This window comes from Aulostomus chinensis, chromosome 2 (genome assembly GCF_037954235.1).
Source record: "Aulostomus chinensis isolate RoL2024-O1b breed Wild chromosome 2, RoL_Achi_v1.0, whole genome shotgun sequence".
NCBI lineage: Eukaryota > Metazoa > Chordata > Actinopteri > Syngnathiformes > Aulostomidae > Aulostomus > Aulostomus chinensis.
The window spans coordinates 18,568,032-18,594,226 of record NC_141321.1 but is presented as its reverse complement, the minus strand read 5'-3'; the positions used below and the strand labels follow the sequence as shown (position 1 = coordinate 18,594,226).

The 26,195-nt window shown below is 40.7% G+C and overlaps 1 protein-coding gene across 1 annotated transcript; it reads left to right on the top strand.

Moving 5' to 3' along the window:
- Positions 1–7,619: 7,619 nt before the first annotated feature.
- alx4a (ALX homeobox 4a) lies at positions 7,620–22,539 on the top strand. The gene is made up of 4 exons (XM_086194457.1): positions 7,620–7,974; positions 17,401–17,720; positions 21,238–21,366; positions 21,777–22,539. Exons 1-4 carry the CDS (start codon positions 7,620–7,622, stop codon positions 22,095–22,097), a joined length of 1,125 nt encoding a protein of 374 aa, XP_086050583.1. The 3' UTR covers positions 22,098–22,539.
- The last annotated feature ends 3,656 nt before the right edge of the window (positions 22,540–26,195 follow it).

Sequence of the window (26,195 nt, the reverse complement as noted above, 5' to 3'; positions counted from 1 at the left end):
CAAAAGTACTCGAGGAGTTTTACAGAAGGCAGATGGAAAATAATAACCCTGAACTCCATCCAAACTGTACGGATCTGGTGAGAACACACATGAATGCCAGTAGACTGTGCACGTAAGAACACAGTTGAATAAAGAGACAAGGTACAAAGGACAAAAGGTATTTTCAAAACTAAAGTAATAAAAAAAAGATGATTAAAAAAATCTAATTATGTGATTTCACATTTAATCCGATAAAACACGGACATTATTGAGCCATGCAATCATATTTGGAAACACTGTGCTCCAGTGGGTGTTTACCTGTTGTATCTTTGAACCTGCCTGATATTTGAAGCTCCTCCGCAGGAAGTCCAGCAGATGTTTGACTGGTTCTCTCTGGATGTGCACCCAAACAAAGCTCTTACTGAGGACAGAGACAATGGCAACAGATGATTTTTAGTATCTTTACCTCCTCGGGCCTTTTTATTAAATTCAAGATAAGTCTAACCACTGGCAATTTTTTCCCCCTTTTCCTTCATTCTTTATTTAATTTGATCAAAAAATCGGCTGATGCAGTTTTGTCTCATGTGAAACTAATCTAAAACTAATCTCAGCAGAATATAAAAAACTTTTGCAGGACCCCAAACATCCAGAGGACCAGAGGACCCTCGCCCGGATTAACGATGGATACGTGAACCTGCGGGTGGGGTCTTACCACCAGTGACTGAGGAAGAGGAGTAGAAACTGATTCCTGCTGCACGATAGAGCTGATGATAACCTGCATGCACATCAGCAACACTACATTCAGATTGTCCATGTCCCATCATCAGTTTACTGCACAGCAAATATGAATAACTTATTAAGAACTGAGGAATTCATCCATGGGGCACTAATAACATAACTCTGAAACCATGTACTGTACAGGCAAAACACATAAGAGATGAATGTCTAGTGAATTACTCTGCGGGTTTAACTTCAGTAAGCAACTTCAGTATTCTTAACATTCTGATTTGATTGGTTTAGGGAGTGTTTATGGACACTGGAAAATGGGGGGCCATCAAGGTCACCTTAAGAAAAGCTAACTTCCTCAATGCATTTGCTGATGAGCCCTTTCATCTTTACAGCAGCAATCATCATAGAAAATGTACACAGGACAGGAGTGAGCACAGAACTGAGATTACATTTTAGAGTGTTTTTGATTTTGCAAAATAATGACTGACCAAAGTGGAAAACGCAAGTGTAATATGAAACACTTCATGAAAATAAGAATAAACCAAGTAGAATTATCTCCACCAGTCACTACACTAATCAATAATTCATTCATATGTCATAATTTTATTGTTTCACTGAAATAAGAAACACTGTGTGAATAAGACAGCTTTTACTGTGACTTATAATTTACTGATCTACTTATGAATCAGCGTTTACTGGATTTCAGACACGTGTAAAATTTCTCTGATGCTTTTCTCATAGCTCTCTCCTTTGTGCCAAAATTTAAGGTGAGCGCAGAAACGGTTCTCACAGTTAAAAATATTCATGGTTGGGATTCTTGAAACGGAAACGTAGAACATTGCTGGCTTAAATTTAGTTGCTCTGTTACTGTGAGTGTTATTCACTGTTAACCCCTTCATACCAGGTCATGAGATAAGATAAGATAAGATAAGATAAGATAGGATAAGATAAGATAAGATAGGATAAGATAAGATAAGATAAGATAAGATAAGATAAGATAAGATAAGATAAGATAAGATAAGATAGGATAAAACTTTTCATCCCTCGGTGGGTAAATTGGCACTGTTACAGCAGCAGAAACAGAAAAGTAGCAGCAGAAAAGTACAGAGCAATAAATAGCAGAAACTACAACAAACTACATTCCCACTGAGATCAAAGGTGTAACGTATCACCAGAGTAGAGAGGAAAGGACAGTTAACAACAAAAGCCATAAGATATACACTTAAATGCAGAATTCATTAAGATTGCCACAAACATGTGGAGTACGTTTGTATCTTTATTGTGAAATCACACAATAGATTTGCAGTAAAAATTAAACTGATTTGATAGCAACAATATTGACACCACAATCAAAAAAAAGTATAAACATTTGTGTGAATTCATTCATTTGAATTTGCCAACCCAGATGTGTTTGGACTTTCTCTCAGTCAGAGAGTCAGCTTGGCTTGACACTGAAATCTCTCTGCTCAAGTCCCGCTCACAAGGCGCAGCTCAACAGCAAATTAGAGTTTAGATGTGCAAAAAAAATGTTTTAGATTTGCAAACACAACTGCTGGATTTAGAAATATAAATTCTTTAATTTGCCCCCCCCCCCCAAAAAAAATTGCAAGAATCGAATGAATAAATCTTTAATCATAAATTTATTTTAATTGCAGAACAACATCTTTTTGATTTCAATGTCGAGTTTGCTGGTAAACGATAAACAGCAAACATATTGTCTTTGATTGCACGATGAAAACACAACATTCAAACAAATACATGTTGTAATTCATTCACCAGTGAGAGCTTTGGAAAATGAAAATATGCAGAGAAATGATTCAAAGAAAGGTTTTGGCTTTCCATGTGAATGTGAGAACGCTAACAAGGTGTTCGGAGTGCAACACATCTTCAAGTCAGGGAAATTGAAGAGATGTTATAAATCAAGTGGAAGTCTTTGAACTGAGAGCGACGACTTAATAACGGTGTAAACATGAGTTTTTCCTGTATTTGTGAAATCGTATCATGTGTTTTGTTTTTCTTTGGGTTTTCAGGACATAAATGGCACAGATGTACCTGCCGTACTCAGAGCTCAGTTTTCTATCTCGGTGTTTCACTGAAAGTATAAATAATCAGGAATACTCATTTTAAACACATATACGGAACAGGCCAAAGTGTTATAAGAAGTAATCATAATAATCGTAAGTACTGCTGGGATCGATACATTGCCTAACTGTGATGTCATATCCCGTATTTTAGTTTCAGTATTGAGAACTTTGATGCAACATTTTGCCGTCTTGATCAGTGGGTAAAAGCAGGTGGGAAGTTGGATTTCTCACAAATGTATTTCTGAAATCTATGGAATTTCAGGTGAGATTCTCCATACTGAAGCAGATATCATGAATATATCGATATCGCAAAATGTGGTATCCATTTTTTTCATATCATGCAGCCTCAGGCAGAAGTGTCCAACAAATCTATTGAACTTCTTGTAATAGATAGTGATTACTGACAGCAGCAAAAAAGGAAAAACAAAACATGCAATTACGGTAAAAAGGTTTGACTCTCCAATATCGTTGCCCTGGTGCATTGCTGTTGTCCTACACTGAAAACAAAGTAATAGGATATGACAGGGGAGTAATCTTTGATTCAGCCAGATACACAGCAGACATTTGCATGTGGTGGAGATCAAACACTTCACCACAGCTTAGCTCATTCTTTACACTGAAAAAGACAGCAAATGTGGACTAAATGCAGATGTTTTGCCTGTGGGAAGGGCTGACCATCCTGCCAGGTAGTGGCTCAAAACATTCCTCCCTCTTGATTTGGCTGGTGCCACTGAAACCTTATTTCAGTCACATGTTTTTAAAACTCCGCTGCCACATGTTTTCAAAAAAAGCAGCCCGCAGTGAACTCTCTGGGTTTGAGAAATGCTCGACAAGTCGCCGCAGCACACACAGCATATGATCCCCAGTTTGTCGAGAGGCCGGGGTTTTCATACGAAGCCATGTGAAGATGGAATGTGTCTTTTATGTGAAATTAAATAAGATCAGCTTGTGGGCCCCTCTCCTTCCTCTTCCGCTTTCCGTTTTATGTTCATTTCCATTCCCGACCAAAGCCATCTCTCCACGGTGTATTAATGCCCATCAAAGGCCTCAATCAAGTTGCTTTGCCACAGGCTAAAGTCGAGCCAGAGAGGCTAAAGTTTAATGTTGTCAGTGCAGTGAGGATGTGGCCTCATGTCTTCTCTGAGTCCTTGTGTTTTCTTTTTAACCCCCACATTCACAAATATCTCCGGTTAGTGGTCTGAAAGTAGCTCAAACTAAAGGGCACGTCAAGGTCACAGGCTGCAACAGTGTCACTCATTGTGCCATCCAGACAATGTCTTCATGTATGTTGGTGCAAGAGACGAACATTTCAGAAAATAAAACATAATTACACATGGCTTCCTAAAAAATTTGTCACGGCTGAGAGTCTATAGACCCTTAGTATCTTAGTATCCGGCGATGACAAGCATTTCAGATTAACTGTCTGCTGACGTTTTCTCTTCCTGACTGGAACAGAGAGCTTTGTATCGCTAATTCCCCTTTAATAACCATAGCTTTTGTGTGTTTTAAAAAGAATAGCGGTATATCTAATGAAAAATAAGACTGCATTTGTTTTTTATTCTTTCAGTACCAATGTTCCTCATACTTTTCGCCTCTGAGCAGTTCAGTTTTGAACCTGAATTTGTATTTGTGGACAGTAAATACCTGACTGTAAAGACACTGCAATTAGAAAGAAATTATGTGGAAAAGTGTTTTATTATAAGTTGTTTTTATTGCAAAATATTTCTGAAAGTGAAGTACATTTTTATAACTGTGAATTTCATGATCTCACTCTTATAATTCAATTATCAATCTCACGTCACGTTTAATCACAACAGGCTGCCAGTTTAGATATTCATATCCTGTCAGTAGCGGTGACTTTGTTTTACTGTAAACTGCCTTGAAATATGAAGGAAAACTGTACAACTTGCATTTCTTGACAGAAGCTATAACGAGAGACACTGTCTTTTTCTGTTTGTGTGTTTAAAAGCTCTCTTACTCACTGCAGGTGGGCTCACCGTGTGTGTGTGTGTGTGTGTGTGTGTGTGTGTGTGTGTGTGTGTGTGTGTGTGTGTGTGTGTGTGTGTGTGGTGGTGCGGGGGGTCATGAGTGTGTGGAACTGTGAGGAACTGCGAGGAACTTTGAGGAACGCTGCAGCTCCAGTGAAGGATTCGTGAAGCAAAGCAATAATAGAGTAAAACTGGGGACATTTCACTCTGAAAAAATAAAAGCTCAAGTTTGTCATGTTAGTGGATACAGCATGAAACATGCCAATGAAAATATAAAACATGTTATATTCCATCTTTCTTTATAGCAGTTGCAGATTTCTCAGAGCTATGCTGCAGATTAAAACAGATTAGATAATCTGCTCCTGGTGGATCACTGCCTCTCTTCCTCTATATTTAAAGTTCTTAACTGTGCGCACTTTATTTCCACTGAGCAGGTTTACATGTTCTCTAGCATGACATTATAAGATCTCCCAACATCTGCTCGCTGTTCAAGCAGGTTGAAAATGTGAGTAATTGTGAAGTCTGGTTCACCGCCATGAATCCTGCTGCTGACATGGAGGTTGATGAGATATTTGTTTGACGTATTCGATGAAACATAAACTGTTATAAAGTCATTTCATCTTTTACCTCCAGGGATATTACTGATGAGAGGTGTTTGGGTGCATGAACTTTGCATTTTGGACACCTTTCAGGGTGAGGGACTTGATTTGATATCTAATCCTGTAAATGCAGCAGATTTGTGTTCATTTTGTATCCAGGTATTTCTCTCTGTCACGTGTGTGTGTGTTTGTGTGTGTGAGTGTGTGTGTGTGTGTGTGTGTGTGTGTGTGTGTGCCTGCCTGCATATGTCCACCATGTGTGCATGACAGAATGAATATGTTTGTTTTGATATTTGCTCACTATGAACTTGTATAGCTGCTGTTTAGCTGAAAGTCTTAACAACAACAACTCAGTGAATTTTCTTGTTTACCTGCTCTCTGAGTGTGCACAGTTCAACGTGCACCATGACAGTCACAATGCACACGTGCACATACTTAGGGCATCACGGCTACTGCAGGTCAAACTCTGAAAGACACAATCTAAAGCTATGATGTCACACCTAATGTTAACAGCATTTCATCACGGTTCTAACAAATTTGAATCAGCATATAAGGTGACATCCTCTGATAATATGATTCACCATTAACATCAAGCAGGTAGAGGATGTTCAGTGTTGGCTGCTGTATGTCATCTGACTGGGGCCTTCAAATATCAAACATAAACAAAATATAAGAAAATGTTGACACTTCAGAGTGGACTGCATCATGGGAACCAATCTGTGAGAAACAAATAAGATAAATACAAAGCTTTGTTTAGTGTATGGCTGTGTCTCTCCTCATGTCTTGATTGTGGCCCATTTATTACCAAAAAAAATTCTTCAAATAAATAAAAAACATTCATAACATGTTTTTCTTTGATTTGAACGTTTTCAGATAAAATACGTTTTTCTACTTTATGTTTTTAACTTGTCTTATCGCAAATAATGAGGTCAAAGTTATAAAATACACTAGTTTGGTCACAAAACACCCTGGAACCAAATAAGATGACATAATCTGCTGCAGCACAGACTTTCTCAACATATCAGTCACAAGCGCTCTTCCTGATGCTCGGGCGGTTTAAGCCACTCGTGTATGATTTATTAACCAGCAGACTGCCAAAAACTTCAATACAGAGCGGTGACGTCACTTTTCAAAACAGACGGCACCAGCAAAAAAAAAAAAAAAAAATTTAATGAGAGAAGAAATAAACAAACGCATGTTGAATTCTCTCCTTTCTTAGAATTCAATAATGATTTTTGAGCACCACAGGTTTACTGTATTAGTCCCCTAATGCCTTAATGGCGGCATTTTACAACGTATTTTAGATTAGGCCTATGTTTTTGCTAAAATATCTAAAATTATCTCATATATATATATATATATATATATATATATATATGTATATATATACATACATATATACATATACATATATATACACATATATACATATATATGTATATGTATATATGTATGTATGTATATATACACATATATAGTATATATTGTGTGTGTGTGTGTGTGTGTGTGTGTGTGTGTGTGTGTTTATCACAATTATATTTCCGTTTTCTACAGTCATAAAAAGTGACAGGAAAAACTCATCGGATCTGCAGGTTTAAATTCATTTGATGACAAATTAAGTCTTTCACAGATGCTAGAAATAATTGGTGCAAGTGGCTCGGATTCAAGTGATAATTGAATCTCCTAAAAGCGTCTGTCTGTCTGTCTGTGTGATCCAGCCAGAAGCCCGGGGGGCTGCGGGGGGACTAGCGGGACACTATGGATGATTTGCCCCTGATGAACCATCGCGAATGGAGCATGAAATCGTGCCCTCTCCGCTCCAGCGCCGCCGCTCATTGGCTATATTCATATCCAAATTGCATTAATGTCACGTGTTAAGCCCCTCCGCCCCCATTGAAGACTTTTTAAAGACTTTTTCGGCTAATAACCGCATTTTCATGTCACCAGTTTAACGGGTTGGGGAGAGGTCTGGAAGCAGGAGACCATCCTCGAACCTGAGGGAGTTTAGAGCAACGACAGAGGTTCCTGGAAAAGATCTGAATGGTTTTATAACCAAACCCAGCTGCGGTCTCATGCGTGTTTGTGTGCGTGCGTGTGAGTGTGTGTATTTTCATCTGTACGAAGTAGAGGAGGGGGCGTCTGCGCTTCCCTTTTAGAGTTAGAGAGAGAGAGAGAGAGAGAGAGAGAGAGAGAGAGAGAGAGAGAGAGAAGTTTTTCTGCCCTTCGTTCTTTTTTTAGACATGAACGCTGAGACCTGCGTTTCATACAGCGATATGACATCCATGGATTCATACTATAGTCCCTCTGCAGCGCAAGGTAGGGATCACCAGGCGGACCACTTCAGGACATTCCTCTCCACTGACACCAAATACAGCCCCACCGCCTTCCTGCCCAGCAAAGGTCAGCCTTACGGAGACAAGTCCCGGAGCCCCTTCCAGCAGGAGTGCCAGTCATTGGATGCCGCCGCAGCTGGACAAGGCACTTTCAGCAAATTCCACCTCTTCATGCAGAGGTCTTCTTGCAAAACACCCCCCGAGGAGGGCAAACTGCACCAGGAGGGCGCACACAACGGAGGAGAGCTCATCTCCTGCTATGGTGAGTGAGGAGACGCTTAAACATCCAGGACGAGCGTAGAAAAACTCCCAATGGAGCGATGAGATCAAGCAAACACCAGAGCATCAGTCAGGCTGCGTTTATGCAGCAAACGTCACCGGGATGATTCAGAAAATCGGGATGATAGAAGATAGAGCTGATCGAAACTATCGGTCGCTTATTGATCAGGTACGCGGGTCTGAGTGGAGGCATCAATCATCCTAAATTATTTGGTTGTGTTCGTTGTGCTCTCTTCCTCCTCTGCCCTCCAGGATCTCCTCAAACCTCGAGGCGTGGGCCCGCGGCTGTGCGCAACGCGGATAAAACGAGACTTAATCTTCCCTACTATCAAATTGTCCCTTTGCCCATCAAAATTAAATTAGGGCACATTTAATGTGATAATCTGCATTACAATCCTTAATATCGGAGTTGAGTCGCACAATTGAATTAACAGCTTTTCAGATGGCACAAGTGAGCTCCAAACTGATCATATTTTCATGTTGTTGCTCGGCCTTATTGGCCCCAATTAGGCTTAAATGCGACGGGACGTTACTGTAATGGCCCGGTGATGAGGGGCTAAGCACACCGGTGACCCTCGTTAGAGAGGAAGACACTTCCAAGCAGCTTTGAGCCGGAAAACAGGTTATCAGACATTACGGTAATTGTCTGCTAAAACGATAATGAGAGTAAAGTTGTTCTTTTTTAGCTGTTTTTTTTTCTTCAAGAGCACACACACACACACACACACACACACACACACACACACACACACACACACACACACATATTTAATTCCATTCAATCAACCAGAACACTCGTTTTGATTCACTGATCCGCAGATATTTGGCTCTTCATTGTGAGACTCATTTCTCTGGTGTCGGTTTATGGAACTGATACAATGAAATAATAAATAAAATCTTTTAAAAGAAATTAGGCTGGATTATATTGTCAAACTATTGAAGGTATTTTATTTTGGTGATTTACGTACAAAATATTGGCGCAATGTTGCACCAAATCACAAAGTCTCAACGCAGCGCGTAAAATGTGATCAGGGTTTCTCCTCAATTTTTTTTTTAAACATGGGTAATCTGTCTGAACAATTAATATTTTTATGATAAAAATGTATGTTTAGAGTTATAGAAAATGTGTGGTAAAAAAAATCCCCCCCAAAACATTAAAACGTTTTATAAAATAATAAGAGTAGCATAATAAATATTTTTGTATTGAAAGCGTCATTTGTTGGCCTTTGAATGACGTCAGGTGAAAAATGAACAAACTATTGAATATTACTGAAGATGCTGAAGGATGTTATGAAAGTTTCTGGGAAAAGCAGAGGACTTTAAGCTCCAAATAAGTCAGGAACTGAGATCAGTCTTTCCAAACGCTCATCCGGGATTCTTTTATTTCATTTCATCATGGCTGATAAGTTTTTACTAGCCTGCACGTTCACAATGACATCGATCCGATAGAGTCCAGATGACGTTCAGTTTTACTGGCTGTTGTAAATAACTGAAGAAACAATCCTATGTAATTATAAATACAAAAGCGTGTTGTCAAAGAAAGAAAACCAATTCCTTCCCCAAGAACAGCGCTCCAGTCCACAGCGTTTTCATTCTAGCTGAAGGTCAGAAACGTGTTTGAGACAGTAACACATCATCACGTCTCTTTTTTCTTGTCTTCTTCTTTTCTTTTTTTTTTTTTTTTTTTTTTTGCTTTTAATTATTTTCGATTTGGTAAAAGACGCAGGTTCAGTAGATGCTTTTCTTTAACAGTAAAGAAACTCAAATAAAGACCTGATCCAGCGTGAAGAGCAGGAAAAACATCTATAGAGAGAAGAAAAGTTTCTGGCGTTAATGCGAGTCAGATGTCAAACTCCGAGTTTGCCTTTATTTCCCCGTTCACATACATCTTCTTTTAACCCTTCAGAATGGTTAAAAAAAAGACAAATAGGTTTTTGGTTTTTTTTTTTTTTAAATTATTATCTCTGACTTAATTCTGAAAAGAAAACAAATATACAAAAGTACAATGAGATCCATGCGTAAATTCTGAACGTAATCATTCACTCACTGGAAATAATTAAAGGCAGCACTAAATATTGGCTGAGGAGAAAATGATAAATTCCTCTTAATTCACACCATCGACTGCTGTTTTTAATTGCAAGAAGGCGATTGTTGTTGTATTAGACGGATCAGTTCAGTTCAAGGTGATGTGATTGCGCTCTCACAGCCGCCTGCTGCATGACTGAGATATTTCTGGCTGACAGAAAACATTCATATACATTAGAGTGACTACAAACACACTCTCCACTCAGCACATGACCAATCATGTAGTTATACTTCAAATCTCTTGGGGCGCTGAGAGCTGACAGCTGACTCAACCTGAAGGAAAATGTGTTTTTAAAAGCAACAACAGATGTCAACAACACCAACAATTACAGTCGAACAATAAAAAAAAAACAACAACATACAAAACATGACATAAAGAAGACAGTGGGGGGAAAAAAAATCTTGATTTATTTTAGTTAGTTTAAAATAAATCAATAAAACAATTTCATGGTGTGTAAAGGTCTTGCATTTGGAGTTTTATTGAAGTAAAAGTAAAAATAAATCACTTTAATTGTTCTTAATTATGGATATGTTATACTTTTATATGTACTGCTCATATAGCACCACAACTGATTTTACAAGCTGATCGTATTGTGAAGGTAAAAAATAGAAAGTGTAAAAAAAGAAAAGAAAAGTAAATTACTTTCCATTAGTGAAGGTGCTGAAATGTCAGACTGGCTGTCAAACGGTGCTAAAATATACAAATGGATCGTCTTCAATCAGACGGTCCTGATGCAGCCACCTCCAGGTCTTTGTGATCCTCCAGAGACGACTGGCTTCCTCGTTTGATGTGTCCACTGCTGACCTTCTGCTTGACTCCCCCGCCTCATCTGTTTGGGGAGGCGGGGGAGTTCCCCCGCATGCAAAAACCAGAGAAAATCCATTTGAGAGCCTATAATGTCAAAGCTTTGTAACATGTGGAGTCCAGTTTGACATGTGACATAAAGTATCGACTGATAGGTGTGATCAGGAGCGTCTAGTCGGATTTTAATGAATGAACAGAAATGATCATCTTTGCATGATATTGCAGAGGGAAAAGCTGCAGCCCATTGCTGATCAACTCTTTTATTTTTAGGTGAAGAGTGAACTGGATTCAGTTTTGCTGTATTTTGCCATGCAGTAGCAGTAGCAAGTTACTCAGCTAGCAGGTTTTGTGTCTTGAAAATGTTCTGAGAATAATGTATGTAATTACATTTTAGGTGGTCAGTTTTTTAAGTTGGTCCTTAAGTAAGCACAAGATAAACTTGCATGAAACTATCCTGAAAGTGTTTGTTTAGGCAAGAAATTATAGACATTATCAAACATTCAACGTCCCCAAAATCTCCTCAGAATGTTGAAACCGACTGTCCCAGTGAACGTTTAACTGTATGAGAACTTTAGAACGTTCTAAATGCCAGATTAAACTTTTTCTTTGACATCATTAGAACTTCTTGTAAATGTTGTGGGAACGTTCATCCAGCAGGATCACATTCAGGTGAGACCGCTCCAAGATTTGTTCTCCTGCCTCTCTGTCCCCTCGCCGTCTTGAACGCAACATGTCAGCCTCCGGTAATGGCCTGGATGAATGAACTGATTGGTCGGAGCAGCGAGTAATGGGAACCAGCCATGAAGCCCAGACAACTGAGACACACTTCAGCAAGTCAGTGACATGAGTGGAGGTGACAAGGACTCAGGATCATTTTACCATTTAGCTTAAAGTTTGGCAGGGCAATTTACATTAGGCTCAGTTTGCATGGGCGAGTGAGAGCAGCAGGGCAGAAAGCAGCGCAGGACTTCCTCTGGTCTCTGTCGCTCCACTGAAAACCAAACAAGTCTGCAGAGTAGGTTTACGACGGCATCGTGAGGAGAAGTCTTCATCCAGTGCACGCAGTCGAATTCGTCTGATCAATAATGATCTTTTAAATGATATAATTACATCCTCAACAATAGGCCCTTCAAGGTTCCTCAAGGTATAATAATGTACAGTCAGTTGTGTAGATTCCCTGATCAACAACAGTCCCAGAAATAATTTTGTAAGAGACAATAATTTAGAAGCAAATCTAATTGTAAATATAATAAAAACATGAATAATAGACAAAGATCCTCCTGCGCAAAATTTGTGTCTTATCATATTTTTACTGAAACACTTTCAGTTGCATTCTCCCTTATTGAAAGAAAAACCTTGACAATATTCCTAACTTCAGTCTATGTTTTGGCTTTCTGGAGGTTTGATTATTCTTCACTTACACTCTGCTGTAAGTTGTGTATTGCTGCGTGAGCACGAGCGTTGATCTCGACCACGGAGAAACTTTCCCTCCGCGGGCAGAAAACAATCAAACTGTGTCTTTGTGCTCAGTGAATATCAAACAACTGCAGAACACACAGGTTGTTGTTGTTTTTAAACTTATTTTTACCTCATTTTCTCCTCTCAATCTTCAGCAACACTTATATTTCCTTGTATTTGTTGTTGTTGTTGTTGTTGTTGTTGTTTCGGGATTCATTGCCTGTAAATATTTTACCGAAAGAGGTTTATCTCAAGGTTTTAAAACCTTAGTCTTGGTATCTTCAGAGGCCTGGGGACAAAGATGACTTGGTTAGATTTTATTGGTCATTAAACTTTGTATTTTTTTTTTGCCAGATTAGATGCTCATCCTATCGTATTCACGCTGATGAAACTAACAGACCTGTTTTGCATAAGGAAGCATGTTGAAACCCAAGCGTTTGCATCGGTTGTGGAGTTTTTTTTCTCCTGGATGTCGCCTGGTTAAAATTGGTTACATTTGTGAATAATCAGATTTTCAGTCGCAGAAGAAAGTGATGTTGCTGAGTGAATTTCCCAGCAAAGTATTTTTCATGCGTGCAAACAAGAATTCACTCCACCAACTTTTCCCCACTCGCATGGAATGTTCTCTTTCAATCAGACAACAAAAACACGAGATGAGGGAAGATCAGTTGTGCTCCAACATTTGGAAGAGGGCTGGTGGGAGGGGCCAAGAGTGTGAGGAGACGAGGGAGGGAAGCGAAAAAAAAAGAGTGCTTGAGAGGTGATTTATCAGTCTCGGGCTTTATGGGTCTTTTTTTTCACAGTGTAAATTTTACACAGCCTGCTGAGATAGATCATCTCACTGCTCAGTCAGCAGAGTTGAATTTCAAAGTGAATGTCACATGGTCACAAAACAGTGTTTGAGAGAATACTATTGAGCTGGTGTTTGCTGATTCTCTGTTACGGGTGCACATAAAGGAGATCTCAAAATGTTTTTCTTTAACCGGACTATTTGCCCCAAAACTCTCACAACTCCAAAAGAGGTTTAAATAATGAGAAACTCTCTTATTGGCGTTGCTTTGTTTATTGTGCAAGACAAAGAGCTGCTGGTCCCTTTGTGCCACAACACACACAGTAACGCTGCAAATACCTCATCGTGCCTGGGCTCGGTTGTCCAGTTCACTCAGCATCAGGCTTCAGTATTCGCCTGCCTCTTCCTCTTACAGCCAAGAAAGACTTAGGACGTATCTACTGTCCAAAGCTCCATGTTACATCCCAATCCTTCTTTTAAGACATGAAAACAAACCCTCGTAAGACAAATCAATGAATACTTAGAGTGAACGCTTCCTTCACCTCCTCTCTCTCTTCACTATTCCCTCTGTTTGGGATTCCTTTTCTCAGTTTAACTAACATGTTGTTAATCTTTCTCAGTCGCCGTGTGGTGTGTAATTTATAGTGTTTCCTCTTAACACAGGGAGCTGACCCAAGTCATCCGAGGCTATAAAGAGGCAGAGAAGGTAGCCCGTCGCTTTACAAGCAGTTAAATTACACTTTGATGTTGGCCCCTTGTTTTTAACTGTGAATTAATGGCTGCCCACGCTGAAAGTCTGACCCAGGACGTCATCCTGGTGTTGGTCGTGAAGATGTTGAACAGTGAAAGTTTTACATTGACTTCAGGGATGCAGGATATCGGTTTCTTTTTGTTTTGTTTTTTGTTTTTGCTGATAGGCTGATAATTTACACCCGATAAGGCTGATAACTGCTATTTACCAATCACTATTATAGTGCCTGTATTCAATTATGTTGATGTGATATTTACATTTTGTGCTTTTTGACATTGTGGATTTGAAAAACAAGTGTAGTTTTCTTTCATTCAAATACATTTGGACAAACCCCTAAAACATACATATTTAACAATAGACGATGAGCAAAAAGGAGAGAAGACTTGAGGAGAGCTGGGTGACTGACCAATAACTGCTGATACCGATGATGTGCTGGTCTGAACGTGCATCCCTATTAACTCTGATAGCTTCGGTGGAGGTGTGGTTATGTTTACTGTCAGGTGAAATTATTCACACGACATTTGAAGAGGATTTTTGAAGCACTTGTCTTTAATTAACTATTTGCTGAATGTCTTCTGTACGACTCAAAACTTTCTTTGTTTCATATTTCCGTAGAAAAAAAAAGAGTTTGGGGGTAAAAATTTGCTGGATTTATTACTAGGTCCTTCCTGTGTTGAGGCGATGAGGTGCAGGTGCAAGCTGAAGATGAAATGATTGTTTTGTTCTGAGGTTTCCTTGTTGCATGTTTCCCCTCCTCTATGCTGCTCCTCATACTTGCGGCCCTCCCTCCAGGGGGTCTCACTGCTGTTCACCTTGGGCAGCGCTGCAGAGGATCGCACGGGCAACAAGAGGGAGACTGTCACAATATCCGTCTCTTGACAAAAAACATGAATGATGGCATGAAACATAAACAAGAGGCTTTTATAAGCAAGGGCCTCTTATTTCAAACAGGCTGACAGCTCTGGCCTTGTGGGGACTGCGGGTGCCGGTGGGCGAGGGAAAAATGATGAAATAACTAGAGAGTATTTATGCTGGGATAAAACACATTTGTTCCCTTCAGGCTGAACAGGATGTGTTAGTCATGGACATCCATGCAATGTTGTGGCCGTTAGACCCCCAGTGAGAGTCCTGCCATCCAAATTGGCTGAATTACATGCGTATGAAAGCTTTGCTTTGAAACTCTGTCTGCGTGGTATGAGGTCGAAGTAAACCAGGCAACGTCCTCTCGGGAACCTTGGGCTTATTACGTAAAATGAGATTTGTAATAAGAAATACATTCATTCTTCTTTAACTAAGATATGGAAAAGTATTGTGTTGGCATCTTCCCCCAAGAAACATACAAAATATCAGTTCCTGTTTATTAACACTATTAAAATTAGACATGTACCAATTGACAAATTCTGGGCCGATATTGATAGAGATGTTTAAAATAATAATTTAGCTGATTTTATAAGTTTTAGCTCCCCTTTTGTGCCTGGGAAACAAAAAAATATAACTTAAGTATTTTAAAGTGTTTTAGTGCTTTCTCACCAAAGTTCTTAAGTCAATCCTGCACATTTATTCTAACCTTTCCCAGCAGGTTGGCAGCTGCCAGCTGTGAATGTCATCCTACTTTGTCAATTGTTGTCAACAAAGCCAATATTGGCAAATATCAAAATACAGTTTATGTAGCAATCATTAAAACAAAACATTGCTAAAAAAAAAAAAGTATTGTTTTTTCATCCTTAAGTAGCAGGATTGCAATTTGAGTTCGTTGTCGTGAAACAAATCAGCAAAACGCAGAAATAAGTGAATTAAAATCATTACAGCTGCCCCACGTGACACAGAGCCGTCATGCACACACCTTTAGAGGAAAATAGCACGGAAGTGAGGTGTGTCTGCTACATCCAGGCTAGCTTGATGTTGATTACCCACCGTGTTACATTGGAAAAAATAATTTTCCAAAAATATTGTGTCCTGAACCGTCATACTAACTCTTGGTGTCATTCAAAGCAGGATTTACACTCCTGCTATCATTTTACCCAACACACACACACACACACACACACACACACTATCATCACACTGCGTCTCATCTTTTCAAATACTCCTGTCCACAAAACAAAGGTCTTTGCACCTGGTGATACTGCCAAAAACAAAACAAAAAAAGAAGAAGATCGTCAGTAAGACTCTTGTCAGTAAGCACAGGTTCCCGTTCCACGACTGAGGAATGAAGGTCAGTGGATTTGTGAGCTCTTGAAAATTTCATGAGGAGCTCACATGAGCCCAAACACCTCCAGGTTCTAATTCGACGAGTCTCTGGATGAGCAGATGAGCAGAGACGTCCTGATTACTGGAAATAACTTCACCTCAGATGGTGTTGCAGGGCAGGAAGGAGGTGCAGCGCAATGAGCCGCCACCAGACTGAGCCAAAGAGAGCAGTCCAAGCAGGGCAGTCATATATGGCTCAATGAGAAGCGTATTGACGGTTTATCATGAGATTAGATGACAGTTAGGGTCTTTAGTTGCTGCTAGAAATAAACTTTCAGGTGACTCTGCAGCTCCGTGAGTCATAACTGCTGCTGACGGTAGGAGAACGTAGAAAAAAAAACAAATGCATAACTCTTAGAACGTAGAAAAGTACAACCTTCAGTTCAGACTCAAATTATAGCCAAAGTGTTTGTCCTCCAACACATCATAGAATGATCTACGACTGGATCCTGTAAGTGATCCAGGTCATCCTTCATCCATTACACATGGACCAATAAACAAATCAACACACACACACACACACAACACACAACACACACACACACACACACACACACACACACACACACACACACCTAATACTGCAACAACAGATTTTATGACTCTCTCTCAACATCCTCACACTATGTTGATAAATCGTGTTGCCAAATCAAGTTTGGTAGCCAGAGTCACTCAAAGAAAACATTTTATAGTTGCCAGTGGTGGTACATTTGAAATTTTCCACTCTGATACTGCAATCACTTCAATGTCTTAACATTTTATGAATTGCAGTGCTACAGAGAGCCAGTTTCAGCACTTTTCAAACAGAAGTCACACGCTGCTTTACAGAAGCACATAGCTCATAAAAAAGAAATCAAAAACTCATGTATGTGTATCATGTATGAATGTAACATATGTAGAAAAACATTCAGTCACTGGAAAGTACACAGAGCAATCCTATAAATTCTAGAAAGGCCAATGTACTGTCATATTTATTTCGAGCATTAACATTAAATCTAACTTTGTATTGCTGACAACATTTCCACATCAATCTGCAATAAAAGTAGAGCATTAAATGCATGTCTGTCTTGGTATATTTTACACCGTATCTACTGGAAAGTGTAGATGAGCCTTTCAAAATCCAACACAGCACTCCTTCTTGCTCTTCATCCTCTTACGACCTTGATCCCTTCATCTTCATTCAGAGGTGAACACACAAGCTTTGAGTGTTTTAATCCAAATAGATCATTATAACATTTTAATCTTGTTTCATCTCCTTCCTGCCCTCCAGGTAAAGAAAGTTCAACTCTGACTGACTCTGACTTGACGCCCGTCTCCGACCACCCAGGAATGGACACCAGCTACCTGGCTGTGAAGGATCAGGGTGTCAAGGCGGCCTCCGATAGGACGCCGGGCACTGACTTAGCCAACCCTCTGGACAAGGCTGATGGCGGCGAGAGCAACAAGGGCAAGAAGAGACGCAATCGCACCACCTTCACTAGCTACCAGCTGGAGGAGCTGGAGAAGGTTTTTCAGAAAACACACTACCCTGATGTTTACGCCCGTGAGCAGCTGGCACTACGGACCGACCTGACAGAAGCGCGAGTGCAGGTAAAACAGGAGACAAATACACAGAGGAAGATCTAGAAAGTATACAGAAACATGTCATTTCTCATTTAGACAACTGGAGTTCTTGTAGACTTGTAGAAGTAATATTATAGAAAACATGTCTGTCTTAGCATGAAGCCAAAAAAAAAAAACCCTCTTCACTACAGCAGAGCAACACATTGGTCCTTCAACATCTGCAGCCCCGCAGAGATAACGTCACTCACTGAAAAACATGCGAGATTTATCTGGTAACGTGGGAGTAGGGGAAGGTGGGAGCCAACAGAGGCCAGGGGGCCTGAGGTGGGGGGGAGTGGGGGGTCTGAGCTTCAAGCTGCCTGGGCCTCATATGTTCAGTTTTTGGAGGGCAGACTTTCATCAACATACGAAACGTGCAAGATTCCGCTGTATTTCCATGAAATCGTCATCAGTGGCACTTTTTTTTGTCCCAGGGCTGTTTGGTTTCCTGAGTGTTTGAGCAGAGTTGGGCTGGTATTAGTCAAGCTTGAGGCCTACAGATCCCCGCAGACTGAAACGCTTCCAGGGATCTTTTGGCTCGATTTGCATACAATCTGGTCGCAACTGCTATGATTCTTTCCAACACTTTTGAACAGAAAGGGACCCTGTGTTTGTGTGTGTGTGTGTGTGTGTGTGTGTGTGTGTGTGTGTGTGTGTGTGTGTGTGTGTGTGTGTGTGTATTAAAGCCCCTGGATTCTCTGTGTTTTTCTTTCATTAACATCCTGTTCAGACAAGAATGTGTCCCTGCTGTGGTCTCCAGTGTAGGTGTGAAACTCTTCCCATGAGTCGTGAGTAAAACACGCACTCATATTTAGGTTTTAGATAGATCTAAATATGACACATATTTAAAGCTCCATCTGACTTCTGGATAATTTTTTGTCACAAGAAAACTCCAAGTTTTGTTAAAACTGATGCAAAATGTGCGTGTGTGTGTATGTGTGTGTGTGTGTGTGTGTGTGTGTGTGTGTGTGTGTGTGTGTGTGTGTGTGTGTATACTGGCTCCATGTTAGCTGTGTGCCAGTCAATCTTTGTTATAACTGGCTGGATGGGTGAAACACAGGAAGTGTGTGTGCAGCCGCCGGGTCATAACTCAGCCCCAAGGCTCTGAAGGTATGCTGCTTAGTTCTGTGGCTCGCACTATCACAGACCCGACTCTCCGAGACGGCTGCAGCTTTACGGCCCTCAGCTCTCCCAGCGGCCCTCTTAAACACTCAGGTTAAAAAGATAAAAGGCTGGAGATGCCTTGTCAGTCACAGAACAGGGCTCTGTGCTCGGCTCGGCTCGGCTTGGCTCGTTCACACGCAAAAAAGACTCACAGCTGATGAATTCAGCGTCTCAAGTGAGAACCGTTATGGTGGATGTGGAGAAAAAAAAGGGGTTGTTTGAATAATGCAAAAGAAGCTTTTAATTGGCGTATATATCTACAGAGGGCATCACTGTCTCGTGTTACTAACACAAAAAAACATGGTGCTTTCAATTTAAATAGTTAGGAGTTGTTTGCTTTTTCTGTCTCAGGCTTTGAAAGGGAGAAAAGTTAGTTCACATCTGAGTCATACGCACTGGTGATACAAGGAAAGGTCAAGGGTCAAAGGTCAGGGGGTTTCAACAACATCATGTCTCTCAAATTCTGTGAGTCTGGAGCGGTCTGAGATGAGCTGCCATGTGACATGTGGAGTTCAGCATGAAAACACAGGTGTCCTATGAGTTTATAGACCCAAACAGTAAAGGAGGGGAAAAAAATCAGAGGGAGAATTCATCCTTGTGTGTAGAAATGTAAAAAAACAATTATGATGAAGACTATCTTGAGGAAAAAATGTGACAAATTTAGATGTTGATTAAAATTGATTGTTGATTTAAAGAAACTGTTGGAGGTTCCATTTTATTTGTCTGTTAGATATTACGAGGAGCTGCTTTTAGGCAAATATAAAAGCTTGCTTTCAAAAAATATGATGGATAAACATTTTTATTTAAAGTATGTATTTTTAATTCAGCAAATTCATAAAGGATATGCAATTAGAACAGCGCAAATCAGCCTCTATTGCCCCGGACTTTCCTTTAATTGTCAAGGGAAATAAGAATAATATGGCAGAGGATTTGAGGGAAAAATAGAACAAACTTACATTTAATGAACAAAAACACTGGTCCCAAGTGTTTCCGTCACGTTATTGCTGCTTTGGGGGTGTTGGAAAACCGAAGCCAGACTCAGCCTCAGATTTCTTTTGACTTTACTTTGGAAGCTGACATGAGTGACAGCAGAGGCGGGTTATCAATCCTCAGAGCTGCTCTCTCACTTCAAAGTGTTTTCAGTCCTATACAGCTCTCCTGCTGGGGCCAGTTTGGCGTTTCTCTGCTCTCTCTCTCCTGGGCTGTAACATAAATAAAGCCTCATTGAAAGTCCACCAGCTACTTAAGCTGTCAAGATCTTTACCAATTACTGTCACGATGCAGTGTGTGCAACGTGAAAATATGTTCTCCCTGTATAATAGCCAACAGACTCTGCACCAAAGATTGAGCAGATGAGAGCAGTGCGGCAGTGGGTGACTCTGTATAGCAGGACGTAAAGACACCTTGCAAATATATTTAATGTTTAATTGTGATGAAGTAGTTCACTGCGCTCTGGTAAGATCCTGGGACAGCACAGAGGAAGATATATGAAAACATCAAGGGCAGAAGGATTATGTCCCCTGGTCTGTGTGCTCCTTTAATTTAGGAAGCGACAGCATCTCAAAGCCAGGAGCTTTAGGCTTCAGGAAATTAAAAAGGAAAAATGCAAACAAACCTCTGTTATAATCCCATCTCGCTTTTCAATTTCCCTTATTGCCTCTTTAGATTTATAGCAAAATGCATCGCGGATAGAGCAGACACAAGAAATATAAGAAAGCAGAGTAGGAACCAGCCAAAAGGAGAAAACTTTACCCTGATAAATTGATGAGATAAGCGATGCAGTCATGGAGTAACAGTCATGGAGATGAGGTGAAGCGCACCAGCTGTAGAACATGTTCAAGAACAACGTGTTTAGATGACTTTCACCTCGTGTGATAGAAATTCAAACACATTGATGCTTTCAATACACAGTTTCGGGTCCAAACGTCAATGGCGGTTACAGAAACATTAAGCACCATGGGTTTGTCAGCGTGCAAATAAGCAAAGGTGAAGTGGACGGGATCTGTTTACATTTACTGCACACTGTTTACATCCATTCTTTCTTCCGCTTGTTTCCTGTGCAATCTTCCCTCTTGTTTATTCTTTCTCTTTAACCAACACAAAGTTGCCTCTATATGACTGCGGCATGTGTGCAGGTTCACGTTGAAGGTTAAAAAGCGGTGCAGCTATTAGTTTGAGCTTCAGCCTCTTTGCATGGTGCTATGGAACACTGAGATTTGTGTCAGTACCACGAGAGGGGAAAGTTGTCGTATTTAACTCCTAAACCTCACTTTGACTCCAGACTGTGATGGATAAAACTGTCAGATAAAGTCACTGAAATGAAGACGTGTTCCCCCTGCAGGTGTGGTTCCAGAACCGTAGAGCAAAATGGAGAAAGAGAGAGCGTTTTGGTCAGATGCAGCAGGTCCGGACACACTTCTCCACGGCCTACGAGCTGCCTCTGCTCACCCGCCCCGAGAGTTACGCGCAGGTACCACAAAACCTAATCCGTCTGATTCCTTCATATTTATGTTTGCAAAAGGATCTTGCTCGTTTGAGTTTGCAGATCAAAAACTTCTTCAGCTCATTACAAAGAAGATTTAAATATCCAATGCTAACACTTCCCACCCACTTTCACTCATTGTGCCAAGCTAACTAGCTGTCAGCAGGGCTTTGAGGGTCTCAGCTCCCTAATGCACCCACAGAAGAGGAAAGGTCTATATTTAAGTCTGACTGGGGAGGATGAGCATTAATCATTAAGTTTTTGTGGACCAGAATCGTTTTTTTTTTTTCTTTCAAGATTCCTTCAATTGTCCACCAAGCTGAATAATAGGAGAGCATCCAGGAGAATTATCACCGCGGCTCCATCACCCTCTAACAGTTTACCTGTCATCCTTCCAGATACAGAACCCCTCCTGGATTGGTGGCAGCAGTGCAGCATCACCTGTGCCAGGCTGCGTTGTGTCCTGCGACACTGTCACCCCCTGTATGACCCCTCATCCCCACTCTGCCAGCGGGGTGTCTGATTTTCTGGGCGTACCGAGCCCCGGAGGCCATGTGGGACAAGCTCACATGGGCAGCCTGTTTGGAGGATCTCCCGGCATGGCTACGGGCATCAATACATACGATCTCAACATGGACCCTGACCGCAAGTCATCCAGTATCGCCGCTTTGCGTATGAAAGCCAAAGAGCACAGTGCAGCCATATCTTGGGCCACATGATGTGTTGATTCCTGCTGAATGGGGGACCTCCTAGATCCCCAGAGAGGACTAAGCCAGCCCAGCATGGGGTGAGGAGGCACTAAAACCTTAAACTACAACAATGACTACCTTCACCAAGGTTGCAATAAAATAAATATGCAGATGAAAATGTGTTGGAAATGTTGGAAAGATACATCGCCTCTGGAAGCGAGAAAGCATCTAAGTGATGCATTACTGTTACAGCGTCAGACTGACGATAGGCAAAAAAAACAACAACCATTAGTAAAGGTTTAATTATTTCAAATTCATGCACTTATTTACTAAAATACAGGAAATTCTGTTTGTACAGTGCTTTCAGTGTCATTGTAGTTCAGGTGCTGTTTTATTCTTACTTTGTTATTTAAATTTTGAGTGTCTTTTTTTTCTTTTCTGTAGACCATTTTTTGCTGGATCTGATTAAAACTAGTTCATCAAAATTAAAATTCAAAATCTGAAATTTCTGAAATTCCAATTTAGATACTACAAGCTGTGTATCAAACAATCTTTAACAGCAGAACACTGTAGTCACTCTATGGTGCGACTACAGATCCAGTCTTATGAAGAAACTTCAACACAGAATTTAAAATAATCGTTTATTTCAATAACTAGTTCAGCTCCAGCATTTAACATTCAAACAGATTAAATGCAGTTAGAAACATCCACTCTCTGGCTGGTGGCCATTGAGCAGAACGGACGGGGCAAGAAGTAGTTTTTGATCATGAAGGGGGCGCAGAAGGACGACTGCATCAGCATCTAACCGAGCCAAGCCAGCAACCGTGTCCCCTACAAGTGCCTACTAGTCAGTCAAACTGCCAGACATAAGAGGGAACACAGCTGCAGCCACCTTACGAACCAAAGAGGAAATCATTGGTGCGTTTAGAAAATGTTCAGTAATTTTTTTTTTGGACAAAAACTCACTATTGGATGTATTCAATTATCAATGGTTGTGAGGCAGCATTGAATGTTATAATATTTCCTTTTTGGTTAAAGTGATAATTCAGCCAGAAATGAAAATTCAGTCGTCGTCTACTCATCCTCATGCCGATGGAACTTCAGTTTATTTAGTCTACAATGTGCTGCTGGAGTTTGATAGCCAATGTTATAGCAGTTACCTCCCAAACAACTTAAGCGAATGGAGACCAAATTCCAAAAATAAAAAAAATATATAATAAAACCATGAAATGTCTTCATACTGTATATCTGAAATAATCCGAATGTCCTGAAGCCTCGGAAAACGTCACTGATGCGATGTTTTTTATGTTGTAAAATAAAGGGGGGGGGGGTTAAACATCCCTTTAAAAGAAGTTGTCAACCTGATACTTTCAAAGATGCATCCAGCATCATCATCTCATTAGGCTACAGTGACACATGTGACACTCAAAACTTCATTTGTGGTTCCCTTTGACCAGAATACGCCCATATTCCTGTTCATCACATATGTGACACATCTCTTAATGATGATGGATGAAGGTGTTTCAGTGAGAGAGGCACCAGATTCATGCAGCTCAAGTACAACCAGTGATGCGGATCATCAACGTGGCAAAGAAGGAAACCATGCTGCACCCAAGCAGTCCAGATTTACTGGGTCATCTTTGACAAAAGTACTTGTAAATGCACGCAAGTGTGCATCCCAATATCAGCTGGTTCATCCAGTGCAAAGCTACTTTGTGGCTTTGTGCCAAACAAAAATGGTTGATGTTCTGTCTTGGTTCTGGGCTAAATATAATAAAGTGAAGTGTGATATGTGCACAAACCGGTAAATCTAGAATTGCTAGTGTGAGTGGGTTAGGTATCCATTCTTATTCTGACCAGAACAAGTGCCTTTATCTGGAATTCATTCGTTAAACTTTCCATCACTTGTACTCTATAGCGAATAACAAAAATGTCATTTCGGTCATTTGACCAAGTGTTTCCTCAGGTTGCTCGTCCTGCCACAACTCGTTTTACATTTCAGATACTGAGCGTTTCTTCGTCAAGTTTTGAGAAGTGTCACCAGACTTGCTTGCCAGAGTGTGTTGGGGTTTGAACATGTTGCATGGGCTCTTTGGTACCATCTGACTCTAAATTTGGAACCCACTGATATACCATCAATCATCAGAAGCAGTATGAATGTAATTCAGACCTTAAAACAAGCAGAGTTTGGTACTGGACCCTAAATGTGAGGGTGTAGGAACGTGGTTATGCTAGTACTAAAAACCAAGGGGTTTCAGATGTGATGGTGTGTGTGTTTGAAACCTGACCTGCTGCGAGGAATCTTCAGCTCTTCTTTAGAGTTTGCTCACTCTGTACTTCTATCTGAGTTCCTCTGTGGGGAGGAGACAGAGCCTGACTGCTTCCTCTAGTCACCAAAATAGCAGATGCGAGTTCTTTTGTTTGCAAGGCCTACAGCAGGAGGAAGTGAACTTGATACCTCGTAGTTCACTTTCAGGCACAGCAACCATTGATAATCGCCTAAGTGGAAGCACATTCACAGTCCTTCCAGGCAGGTAGGAGACGTGAAGTGCCGGCTGTAACCTGTCGGCAGAGAAGACCATCTAAAATCACAACCAGTTTGACTCTGGTCTCAATCTAAGGCATCTGCAGGACATAATCCTGACTATACAGAACATATCTCAAAACTGAGCGGATCTCCTTGGAAATGTGGACATGGGGCCCCCTTGGCTCTTGCTGAGGGGTTGGACGGAGGGCGAGCCGTGAGGGCGTCTGCTGTGTTCCGGTGTTCTGGGAAAAGGACAGTGCACACAGCTGCGCTTAGGGGCTAAATGCAAAACAAACATGCCTCACACATGCTTCCCTCTCAGCTGTCATGGCTCTGCTTTCAAAGATCCCCCCCCCCATCACCCATCTTTACACACACACACACACACACACACACACACACACACACACACACACACACTATGCAGCGTCTTTGCTCACATTCACTGCGTGGACTGGTCCAGAGCTGCAGCCACATCGCCAACCCAGAAGGCCTTTTAATTAACACTGAGCCCAGTGGAGGCAGTAGTATTGTGTGTCAGGACAGACAGACAGGACCGCCTGTCTTTGGGTTTGTGTCCACTGTTTCACACACACACACACACACACACACACACACACATTGGCATTCAGTAGCTTAGGTTCACACAATGTTTACCATCCTCACTCTGCTCTGTTTGTGTTTCATTCATCTTACAGCTCCTTCCATCTACAGCCACAGCTGTACTTCAGTGTCCCCACAGTTACACAAGTATTTTAACGCAAGATTAGCTCGACACAAATAATCTGTGTACAAATGACTCCCAAATGCTGTCATCTTTTTTCCCTCTCATTTTCTAATACTACTGAAGTCAGGTAATCAATATAGGAGTAATTATATAAGAAATATTTGTGCATGTACATTTTTGGTGCATGCAAAATGGATTGACATGTTGAAGGACTCTTTTTTTTTTTTGGTGAAACAATTTATCAAGTATTTGAGTACCTTTGTATTTCCAACATCATCTAGATATGTAAATCTCATTCAAAAGGTGTTTTCAAGTTTTTGTGGCTCTAAGCTGTCTTTTGAAATGAGCGTATGAATTTACTTATGCTTGTGTTATGTTTTGGGTGTGATTAAAGTACAATAAGTTATTGCACTTTTATTCAGAATCAGTATTTGTTGTTGGATTTGTTATGAAATATTAAACATGCCTTTCTTGCGAGGTAGAAATGATGATTGCTCCCTCCAGATTTTGAAGCTGACCAAATGACTCCTGAACTTCACAAAACACTGTTAACACTTCAGGTCTTTCTCAATTTTCAACAAGTCCTCAGCTCCTCACTGGTTAGCCACGTGTGAACACTTATCTGCTGTTGTTTAAAAACACAGGAATTTTCAGTGTCTTATTCCATTGCATCAACATGGACCCCAAAATATTGTATCATCCCTAAAGTCACATTTAGAAATCCCTCGTGTTTCAATCCCTTTGAAGGGACATGAGTGCTGAAATGAGATCGCACAACCCGCAAGAGTATCACACTAATTGAAGCTGACAAAAATACGAACTGCGCCCTTTTGAACTGCTGACATTGAACCGGGTGGATTAGGCAGCGTATATT

Bases quoted from the DNA above. Each gene is read 5' to 3' on its own strand.
- alx4a (XM_086194457.1), top strand. From the start codon at position 7,620: ATGAACGCTGAGACCTGCGTTTCATACAGCGATATGACATCCATGGAT. The intron at 7,975-17,400 runs GTGAGTGAGGAG...CCTGCCCTCCAG, and splicing joins AGAGCTCATCTCCTGCTATG to GTAAAGAAAGTTCAACTCTG. The intron at 21,367-21,776 runs GTACCACAAAAC...TCATCCTTCCAG, and splicing joins GCCCCGAGAGTTACGCGCAG to ATACAGAACCCCTCCTGGAT.